The sequence below is a fragment of the Alligator mississippiensis genome, chromosome 1 (assembly GCF_030867095.1).
Source record: "Alligator mississippiensis isolate rAllMis1 chromosome 1, rAllMis1, whole genome shotgun sequence".
Classification (NCBI taxonomy): Eukaryota; Metazoa; Chordata; order Crocodylia; family Alligatoridae; genus Alligator; species Alligator mississippiensis.
In genome coordinates this window covers 183,130,802-183,141,977 of record NC_081824.1, presented here as the reverse complement: position 1 = coordinate 183,141,977, position 11,176 = coordinate 183,130,802, and the positions used below count along the sequence as shown (strand labels likewise).

The 11,176-nt window shown below is 44.3% G+C and overlaps 1 protein-coding gene across 1 annotated transcript; it reads left to right on the top strand.

Moving 5' to 3' along the window:
• The first annotated feature begins 6,572 nt into the window (after positions 1 to 6,572).
• LOC132244916 (uncharacterized) lies at positions 6,573 to 10,535 on the top strand. Its single transcript, XM_059717739.1, is given in 2 exon segments — positions 6,573 to 7,937; positions 7,940 to 10,535. Coding segments are annotated over 2 exon segments (3,270 nt in total). The 5' UTR covers positions 6,573 to 6,778; the 3' UTR covers positions 10,051 to 10,535.
• Positions 10,536 to 11,176: the final 641 nt, after the last annotated feature.

Sequence of the window (11,176 nt, the reverse complement as noted above, 5' to 3'; positions counted from 1 at the left end):
ATCAGTTGGACAGGACCAGTCAGTTCTAATATTCTAACAGGAGACCAACCATGACAAAAAAACCCAGGAATTGAACCCAAATCCACAATCTAAGCCATTAAATTATCCTGCCTTTCTGGACCATCTTTCACCTCTCTTAGACTTTAGCAGAAGGCCAATAAATAAATAATAGGCAACCATCAATCCTCTGGATCATGGTGTATGCATAAGAAATCTAGTTAGGTGCTCGATGAATCTGCTTGTAAGGTGTCCTGCAATCATCACACCAACCTTCAATGTGTACCTTCAATATGTACACCTAGGCAACAGTATGGAGGAGTAGAGGCTGCCCAAGACCTACCATCCCCACTTTAGACAACTGAGACAGAATGCAAAGGCTAGACTGACTCCAGTCGTTTAGTGCCTTGTTGGTTGTAGCTTCTGCCATAAAGCACCAGATAAGAACTGTTCCTGACTGCCTAATGCAGGGGTGGGCAAAATGCGGCCCAGGGGCTGGATGCAGCCCACCAGGCTATTCTATCCAGCCTGCGGGGCCCCTAAAATTTTTAGAAAATTAATATTTATCTGCCCTGGGCTGCCTGTCATGTGGCCCTCAATGGGTTGCCAAAACTCAGTCAGTGGCCCTCTGCTCAAAATAATTGCCCACCCCTGGCCTAATACCTCAGCAAAGGCATGCTTCTGCCAGGGTGATGTCCCTTAGGCTTTCTCCAGTCAAGGAGTACCCACAAGATAGTGAAGGCTAGGGTTTTGAGGTGCCCTATATTCACTTTACTCTGGAGGTTGTAACACTGTGGTATTTTATAAGAGCTACCCCACCAAGAGTAGTCCCCACCACATTGCCACCAGGCCCACCAGTCAGATGCAGTTTACAGTCATATCCAGGACTAATAAATAAATAAATAAAGGAAAATCTTCTGGAAAGGAAAGAGAGGCTCTCTTCCCAATCACCGCTGGTAATCACTTTAGCCCCTGGGAAGCATTAAGAGCAACATACTGGCACTCTTTAAATTAGCTCCTTTAATGGCAAGTCACTTTGTTCACTGAGCCTTTTGCTTCTAAAACTGTGGGAGAAGGTTAAAAGCCAAAGCAAGGTCTTGCAGAGGTCTATGTAAAAATAGAGCGCTTGCAGCCTGAACATGACTAAGCTCTGTGGAGTGGATCTTTTATACTGGGCCTTCCCATGTCTGGGGTTTTATGTCAGTGATGGTGGAAGGCTAGAATCAGGGCACAAAAAATGGAATATGGAACTGTGCTCACTCTGATCACATAGCCTTTGTATTCTATGCAGCTGGCACAGATGGTTGTGTTGTAGCTTGTGATTTGGGTTAAGAATATATTCCTTAGCCTTCAGGGAGCTCCGTTATTTGGGCTTAGTGTGGATGACTCAATCAACAAGAGCATTCAATTGCTGTTCAGATGCCAGTCATCATTTCACCTCTTTTGCAGTTCTTCACATTCTGTCCTCACACCTACATAAAACAATGGCAATCTTTTAAATCTCTCAAGCAAGTCTTCAGTGAGCTAGTAAGGTTTTTGGGTGAGTGGGCCAGTAAGAAGAGCAATGGCAGAGGTTTGGGAGACCTATTTTTAATTCCTTATCTTGCCACAGATTTCTTATGTGACCCTGAGCAAATAACTTGGGGCAAAATTCTGATTCAAATTACAGGCCCAAATGGCAATTTTCAAATCAGTTTGCAGTGTTATTACCTGTGCAGTATGAACGCTCATGCAGTAACACAGCTAGTGAGCATGTACAGTAGGCTATACACTGGCTGAGTACGTACCTAGAGTCCTGAAAAAGTGAGGACTTTCTCACATTTTGACCCCAGCAGCTGAGTGGTTAAGGCACTTACCCTAATGTAATAGGAAGCTGCAAGTCCAGACTCTAGGCCTCCCTCACCCAGATGGATTTGTTTCTGCATCTCTCCAAAACAGTGTTCTAGCTGACTACAGGTTAGGTATTAGCAAATGCTCTCTCAAATCTGAATAGCTTCACCTTATATTTAACATCTATAGGATAATGCACTGTGGGGGTAACACTAGAGTAAGTGTTGAGGCTAGAAGCCGCATTTGATTCCTTCCAGATCAGTAGCATCACCCATTTCACTGAACCCTGTACCCCCGGGCTTATTGTCTTTCTTTCAGTCTCACATACCTCCCTCTCTTGGCTGCCTAGTGGGCTAGCTTGAAAAGGAGAGTTTGAGAAGAAGCTGGGTAATATCTAACCTGTAGTTTGAGTGCCATGGTGGAAACCACCTCTAGGTAAGTCAGGAGACTAGAGCCTGGTTTCCTATTTCCTAAGCAAGTGGACCAACCAATAGGTTATTGGGCTAAATATAAGAAGGCTTCTTCTCCCTCCTCCCCTCCTCCTCCATTACGTAACACCCACTGCTCATTGGTTTTTAGCCTGGTTGAAGTTTGTGACTTGCACACCATGAATTCATACATAGGTGAGTACCTGCCTGGACAGTGCATAGACTACTGCAAATGCTCAGTAGTTGTATGGGTGCTTATGTGCCTACATTCCAGGTAACAGAGTCATAATGTGTCTGTAAGTGCCAAAAATACCACTTCCTCAACTGGAAAGCTGCTACTTGGGTGCCTAAAGTTAAATAGAAAACTACCCAGATGTCTCTGTGCCCCTAGAATAAGGTAATTGCATAATACAGGAAGGGGGGCTGTAAGATTACCTACCATGGATAGTAGCCACTGTCACCTCTCTTGAAGAGGGTCATTTTTTGCCATGCCATAACTTGACAATTTTTCTGTTTTGCAGAAGCTGTGCAGTCTCTGTTTGATACCAATAGGTATCAGAATTCCTCTCTAGGCAAGGAAGCCAAGCTATTTTTTATGCAGGAAAAAGCAATCACCAGACAGCAAAATGAAGAAAACTAAATCAAGGAGAAAAAGATCAGTCCTTCTGTTTGATTTTCCTTTTGCAAAGCCCTTGCCAGATGGAGATGGAGGAGTTCAAATTTAATGTTATCATTGGGGTTTTTTTAAAGGCTCCTGCTCCTTTCTTTCTTAAGATTGATCTCGATGCTCAGAAAAGGAAAACATGCACCTCTCAGCTTCTGCACAGCTGATCAGAATGAATAAAAGCTTTCTGCATTCACCACCCAACCCCTCTTCTGCAGTCTATTTGCTGCTGTACTTTTGTCCAGCTCCTCTGTTACTGCTTCAGCATGCGTCACAGCAAGGCCAGGCTTGCGTGTGTGTGATGGTGTTGAGACTACAAGTTACTAGCGATGTGCTGTAACAGCAGTACAGCACAGGAGAGGAGACAAAAGCAGCATGCTGATGGGAAAAGGAGTGCTGGTTTTCCTTGACTGTAGTGTTTAAAACAAAGTCAGGAGAGAAATGAGCTTTTTTTGGAGAGAATCAATCAAGACGGATGGCACTTTTTAGAATCTCTTATTGCTGAAAAAAACCCTGCCTACCTCACTACCACAACATTTTGTACTAGAGAGAAAGGTAGTTAGCTGTGTTGGTCTGAAATCTGTCCTGCCCTGCCTTCATTCTGTACTTAAGACAATGTTTTGGATTCTGGTACTGTTTTGCACAGAGGGAATGGCATAACATACAATAAATGTAATAAGAATATAATATACTTACAGTACAACAATGGGTAGGAAAGGCCCTGATATTGTCCTAATTAATGCGCATCTCATTCTAGGCCATGTATGTATAAGAAATATCACCCTTGGTCACATAATCACTGCAAAATTAATAAGATGGCCACATTGAGCATCTTTCTGAAAGCATCCAGGTTAAAATATGGGTGAGTTTCTTATTGCCTCACATCAAATAAAGGCAAAATACCTACCAAAGTATTAAACTGCACTTTGCCAACATGAACATGTGACTCTGTGCAGGGCAGTCACTGAGGAAAATGCATATCAGACAAAGAGCTGGTGATGGCCACTTTCTGATTTTATATTATTTCTGCACAAGTTCCACTAAGATCAGGGGAGCTACACTGAATATATGTCAGCATACCTGAGATGAAAGTTGTTTCCTTTTGATAACTGCCTTTGATAACAAGCATAAGGATAAAACCTGTTTAGATTCTTTAGAGGTACTTATTCAGTCACAAAGAGAAAAAAGCACTCTTTAGCTCCATACCATTGTGATTAACCCTGCTAATTCCTCATGTTGTAAGGTTTGACCTAGAAACTACTATGCAAAGCCTAAGCAAAAGTGAATGTTATGTGTCGAATGCCCATCTGCAATGATAAGGAGCAGACAGTCTTAGATAGAGAAAGCTTGAAAACAAAAAACAGAATTAGAGGTACTGGAACAAAGAGCTCATTATAATACTAAAAATCACACCCCGAGGCGGGGAAGATATATGCTAATGGAACATATATGTACGTTAATGAGATACATAGCTAAAACACAGGTATAGAGACATGCTCAGTAAAGAACTCCTTGCGTCACTCTTTTATAACCAATTAGCAAACAAGGATGCTTATGAAGATTCAACCTCTGGTATATAAGGGGCTCAGTATTGAATATATGTGTGCTTGTCTTGTGAAATTATTCCGCTTGCACCTTTTATTGCTAGCAATAAATCTTTTTTATACTTTCACCCCTGGTATTTTTATTGGCCTTTGCATACCGGGCACGAACCCAGACTTGAGCTGGGGCCTAACAGTTTTTGGCGACCCAGATGGGACTGCCGTAGATAGCTTTGCCCGGATTAACTGACGACCAGCTTATCTGCTTTTTCTTATCAAAAGTCGAGCGCACCCCGGGATTTCTTTTCCCGGTGAGACTTTTGTTTCAGGAGGAGCTGGATCACTGAGGCGGCAGTAGCCTAACGGTGCAACGCCATAGAGTGAAAGTATCAGTAACAGGCACCTGGGTGAGAGGGTAGAAAGGGCATAAGGCCTACCGTCAGTACGTCTGCCTGGGATTATCTCTGTAAGTATTCTGTCTGGCCCGAGTCCAAGACCAGTGATTTTTTCCCCTGTGAGGACAAGGACTAAGAACAGATCCCTGGATCCCAGGTAAGTCAGACGGTCAGAACCGGGAAGGCAGCCCTGAAATGGGTACTATTAACAGTAAGGTTAGGAAATGTACCCCCCTCTCTTGTGTATTGGGACATTGGGCAGAGTTTGGTGAGGATCCTATGACTAAGAAGAAAGCTAAATTCTTCTGTGAAACTGCGTGGCCACGCTATCAGCTAGATGATAAAGAATATTGGCCTCGGGAGGGAAGTGTTAATTATAATACCATCTTACAATTGATTTTGTTCTGCCGGCAGAATGGTAAATGGGAGGAATTGATGTATGCGCAAGCGTTTATGTCTCTTTGTAGAGATAAAAAAGTTTTGGAGGAATGTGGATTGGGGGAGGGGGTTGGGATCTGTGAGATGGCTGTGGCTCGACCAACTGCAAATCCTGTCCTGGACTGTCCGGAGCCGGAGGCTCTCCCCCCTGTGTTGCCTTTACCTTATCCTCTTCCTCCTCCTCCTCCTCCTCCTGATTCATCTGATTCCTCGTTGGCATCTGCTCTTCCTGCTTTTTCCCCCCCTGAGGCAGAAGTTGTAAATACTCCCCGACATAGGGATCTGGAACAGCGCCAACCATGGCCGTCAGGTGCTTGGTAATCTCCAAACTCCCCGACTTCTCCTGATATAAGCCCGGGAGGAGGATGGAGAGTACAGTTAGAAGCAGACTCCGGGGTTAAGGGAAAACATCACAGGGAATCTGATTCTGGCTGTGGGAAGGGAAATGGGGTATTTCCCCTAAGAGAACAAGTGGTACCCAGGCCTCTCGAAGATGACGGTGAGCCAACCTACCGTCGAACCTTTGTGCATGTTCCTTTTAATACCTCAGATTTGTATAATTGGAAAAACAATAACCCCAGCTTGAGAGAGAATCCTGAAAAGGTACAGAACCAGTTTAAAACGATTTTCAAAACCCATAACCCAACTTGGGCAGATGTTCAGTCTCTTCTAGATACCTTGTTGACACCAGAGGAAAGGAGAATGGTAGTGAACAAAGCTCGTGAGTACGTGGAAAAGGAAATTACTGCAGGGAACCTGCAAGGAAATAGAGACGATCATGTCCCCATCCAGGAGCCAGATTGGAAACCAGACCAAGATATGACCTCCATCCGTGCCTATCGAGAATATATCCTCCGAGGATTGAGAGATGCTGTGAAAAAACCTCAGAATCTCAGTAAGGTGTATGAGATTCGACAGGAGACTAATGAGACTCTGAGTGCTTTTTTGGAAAGAATTTACACTACTTTCAGGCAATACACTCGTGAGGATCCGGAGGATGCATTGAACGCTCGCATGGTAAATATGATCTTTATAGGTCAGAGTGCACCAGACATTAGAAAGAAATTGCAGAAGGCAGACGGAGCAACAGGTATGCCTATTTCCCAACTAGTAGACATTGCTTACCAAGTATTTACTAACCGAGAAAGTGTTCAGGAAAAGAAACAGGACAAGAAAGAGGAGAGAAAGATGAAAATGCAGGCAGCCCTAGTGGCAGCTGCAATCACGAGAAAACCTAGAGATGAGGGATCCTGGAGACAGCCGCAGAGACAGAGTCCATTAGAGAAAGATCAATGTGCCTTTTGCAAATGAAAAGGACATTGGAAGCGGGAATGCCCTTATCGAAAAGTTGGGGAAGGTGAAAAGAAGAAAGAGGAGAGCAGTGGATTGTTCGCTTTTGGAAGGGATTCAGATTGAAGGGGACCAGAGGCCCGGGAGGGAAAGATAACCCAGATCCCAGTGTCCCCTGACGAGCCTCTGGTTAAAATGCAACTAGGGGACAGAGATGAATTGGTAGATTTTCTCGTAGATACAGGTGCTGCCCATTCTGTCTTAACTCAAAAACTGAAACCTTTAAGTAAAAAGACTGTGCCGGTGGTAGGGGTTACAGGGAAGGCAGTAACACGATCCTTCCTACAGCCAATGACCTGTAATCTTGGGCAGGCCGAAGTTACCCATCAATTCTTGTACATGCCAAACTGCCCCGTTCCCCTTTTAGGGAGAGACCTCCTCTGTAAACTGCAAGCTACGTTGTCGTTCCAGGATGGGCAAATGTTTTTAACAGTGCCTCCTGAAAAGGGGTGGCATTTACAGGCTTGCCTTCTCGGCCTTCTCCAAGAGGAGAGTACACCAGATATTCCTCAACCCCTGCTCGATGCTGTTGTTCCATGGGTATGGGCAGGTCACCGACCCGGGAAGGCTAAAAATGCTGACCCTATGAAGATTCAACTTTTGCCAGGGGCCCAGCCTCCATGTGTGAAACAATATCCAATGCGGATGGAGGCCAGGAAAGGACTGAAGCCGTTAGTTGAACGGTTCCTGGAGTATGGCCTTCTCCGTGAATGTACATCAGCTTTTAACACACCCATCTTGCCTGTGAAGAAGCCTAAGAGTAATGAATATCGTTTCGTCCAAGACTTGAGAGCTGTAAATAAAGTGGTTGTGAGTATATACCCGGCCGTGCCTAATCCGTACACCTTGCTATCTGCTTTGAACCCAGATCATAACTGGTTTACGGTTATTGATTTAAAAGATGCTTTCTTCTGTATACCGGTAGAGAGGGGATCTCAGGAAATATTTGCATTTGAATGGGAAGACCCAGATACTAGCATTAAGACTCAGTTGTGCTGGACTGTTTTACCCCAAGGATTTAAAAACAGCCCAACCCTATTCGGCAATGCATTAAGCAAGGATTTACGCAGGCTAGAATTGCCACTGTCCTGTGCTCTTTTGCAATATGTAGATGACTTGCTTTTAACAGCCACCACTGAAGCAAGCTGCCTGGAAGGAACAATTTGCCTCCTTAATTTTCTGGGTCAACAAGGGTATCGCGTTTCCAGAAAAAAAATGCAGCCCATATCCCAGAAAGTCACATATTTGGGATTTGAATTACAGCCTGGTCAGAGAGCCCTGTTGCCTGAAAGAAAAGAAGCTATATGCCGCTGGCACCCCCAATAACAAAGAAACAACTACGAGGATTTTTAGGTACAGTAGGTTTTTGCAGGATTTGGATTCCAAATTTTGGGGTTATTGCAAAACCTCTATATGAGGCAACACACGGAGATGAAAAGGTACTCGAATGGACTGAAGAGTGTGAGCAAGCATTCTGCCAGTTAAAGCAGGCTCTCATTGAAGCACCCGCCTTAGGACTACCGGACATGAGTAAGCCTTTTTCCCTTTTTGTGCATGACCGAGGTGGGGTAGCCGTGGGAGTCTTAACACAGAAATTGGGTAGCTGGCAACGACCAGTAGCATATTTTTCAAAAAAATTAGACTTTGTGTCATGTGGATGGCCTGCTTGTCTCCGGGCTGTTGCTGCTACCTGTCTGCTAATACAAGAAGCTGAAAAATTAACCCTAGGCCATGAAATGATTGTATATATTCCTCATGCAGTACTTACAGTCTTGGAACAGAAAGGAGGGAACTGGTTAACTCCGGGACGAATGGCTCGATATCAGGCCATCCTCCTAGATAAGCCTGAAATAAAATAAGCCATTTCTCGCAATGTAAATCCAGCAACACTGTTGCCATCTATGGGTGACACACCAGATCTTGTGCATGACTGTTTGCAAACATTGGAAACTGTTTATTCTTCAAGACCAAATTTGAGAGACAGACCTCTTGAAAAAGCTGACCTGGAGTTCTACACTGATGGCAGCTCGAGTATAGAGAATGGAATTCGAAAATCCGGATACGCTATCGTGACTACACAGAATGTGATAGAAGCAGGACCTTTAAACCCATCTGTTTCAGCTCAAAAGGCTGAACTCATTGCTATGACTCGGGCTTTGCAATTGGCGGCCAACAAAACTGTCAATATTTATACTGACTCTAAATATGTTTTCCTTGTTTTACATGCTCACGGAGCGCTATGGAGAGAGCGAGGTCTACTTGATTCAAAAGGAACAGGCATTAAGCATAGCAAACAGATAAAAGCCCTCCTTAAGGCAGTCTGGGAACCAAAAGAGGTAGCGATAATGCATTGCAAAGCTCATCAAAAGAAAAATGATGATTCATCCACAAAAGGTAATCGATTTGCTGACGCTACAGCAAAGAAAGCAGCTAAAAAACCTCAGACAGACTTGCTGCCCGAAGTAAGTAATCTGTTACCTCTCCTCCCAGACTTATACCAGCCTGTGACACCACAGTACGGGGAAAGAGACAAACAATTGATAAGAGAGTTTCAAGCACAGAAGGGGGAGCACGGGTGGCTAGTAGCAAAGGATGGCCGCATTATCATCCCAGCTGCCTGGGTTCATGTGGTAGTGAAGAGAGCTCATCATGGCACCCACTATGGACCCAGGGCCCTGATAAGGTGGATCAGTCACTATGTAACTGGAGTGGGATTAAGAGAGGCTGCAAAGAAGGTATCAGAGACATGTGAGGTCTGCCAGAGAAATAACCCAAAAGGAGGGAGAAAAGAAACTTCAGGACATCAGAGAATAGGCAATGGGCCGGGAGAAGAATGGCAGGTGGATTTTACTGAGTTACCCCGGCAACAGGGGATGAGATATCTCCTTGTCTTTGTGGACACTTTCTCTAATTGGGTTGAGTGCTTCCCATGTCGGACTGCCCAAGCCCGAGAGGTGGTCAAGGCACTCCTACGAGAAATCATACCTCGCTTCGGACTTCCAAAAGGAATAGGGTCAGACAATGGACCACATTTCATTGCACAAATTACTCAAAAGGTTTCTGAGTTCCTGGGAATCAGCTGGCATTTACACACCCCTTGGAGACCCCAGTCCAGTGGAAAAGTGGAACGTATGAATCAGACCTTAAAAAGACACCTTGCAAAGATTTGCCAAGAAGCTCGACTCAAATGGCCAGAGGCCCTACCCTTGGCCCTGTTGCGAGTAAGGGTCGCACCACATTCTAAATTGGGATTAAGCCCATTTGAGATAATGTATGCAGGTACGGGACGTGCTGCAGACACAGAACCAGTCTCCTACCCCGGAAAATCGATTATTACCTGGAAGTTACTCTCTTGTGAAAGATTGGAACGAGGAACCACTTCGAGCCAGATGGAAGGGCCCGTATAGAGTACTTTTAACGACCCCGACGGCAGCAAAGCTCGAAGGAATCAAGACTTGGATACATTCCAGTCGCCTAAAGCCGGTGGCTGAACCAGAACAAGAAGAAACTCCTGCAAACTCCGGGACCGGAGGCAGAGAACAGTGGAAGGTGGAGCCAATAAGGGACTTAAAATTCCTATTCAAAAGAAAGGAACTTTGAATAATTTGTCAATCTTTGATCAAGTTTTACAAGCCTTATTATGAAATTGTTCAAGGTTTTAGTGTGGGGCACCCTGATTTGTCCACTCCTACTTATAGGAGGGGAAAATCTTTTACCACAAGAATTTGACCCTCAGGAAAATGTCTGGATTTATCTGGCCCGGGAAATATTTAATAGAACAGACTTCTGCTTGGCAGGAGGGATCAATGCTCATCTGGTTTTTACCTCATGCTTAATTGCAGTACCTACCCCTTTGAAAATTTTACAGAATTATACTATGCTGAAAGATGTAGAGAAGAAAAATACATATCAGGATATATATGTGGGGGACTATTGTAAAAGAGAAAAGCAGAGACATGTTTTCTGTACGGGTTCAGGCAACAGCTAATGCTTCTGAATGTTTCTTAATAGTGAATTGTACCAATAATTGCTTTGAACTGAACCAAGGTAGAAAAATCTTCTGTAATAAGACCAGTCAAATATCCTATGTATATACACATACCATCCTTCCTTGAGGATGGTTTCTGGCCTGCGGGAGAATGATATATTCATACCTTCCAGCAAATGCTACTGGGGGACCATGCACCATTGCCCGGGTAACTGCAGCTCTTCCAAGGAAGTCTGACCTAATGCACACTGAACAAACCCCTCTTGGTGGGAAGTTTAAACGAGCATACACTACTCTCACTGCTGATTGTGACGAGAATTATTCCCCTGGACTATTATCTAAGGCAGAATACATAGCATTAGCTGCATCTATGGTGGGGGTTCCGGGTCTTGCTGTAAGTAATAGCAGAAATCTTAATGCAGTAGCCTGTGTTTTAGCAAAAGGACTAAATGCTACATCTCGAGCGCTCTCAGCCTTGAATGCTGAACAAAAACAACTAAGGGACGCTGTCTTAGAGAATAGAGCCGCTATTGATTATCTCTTGT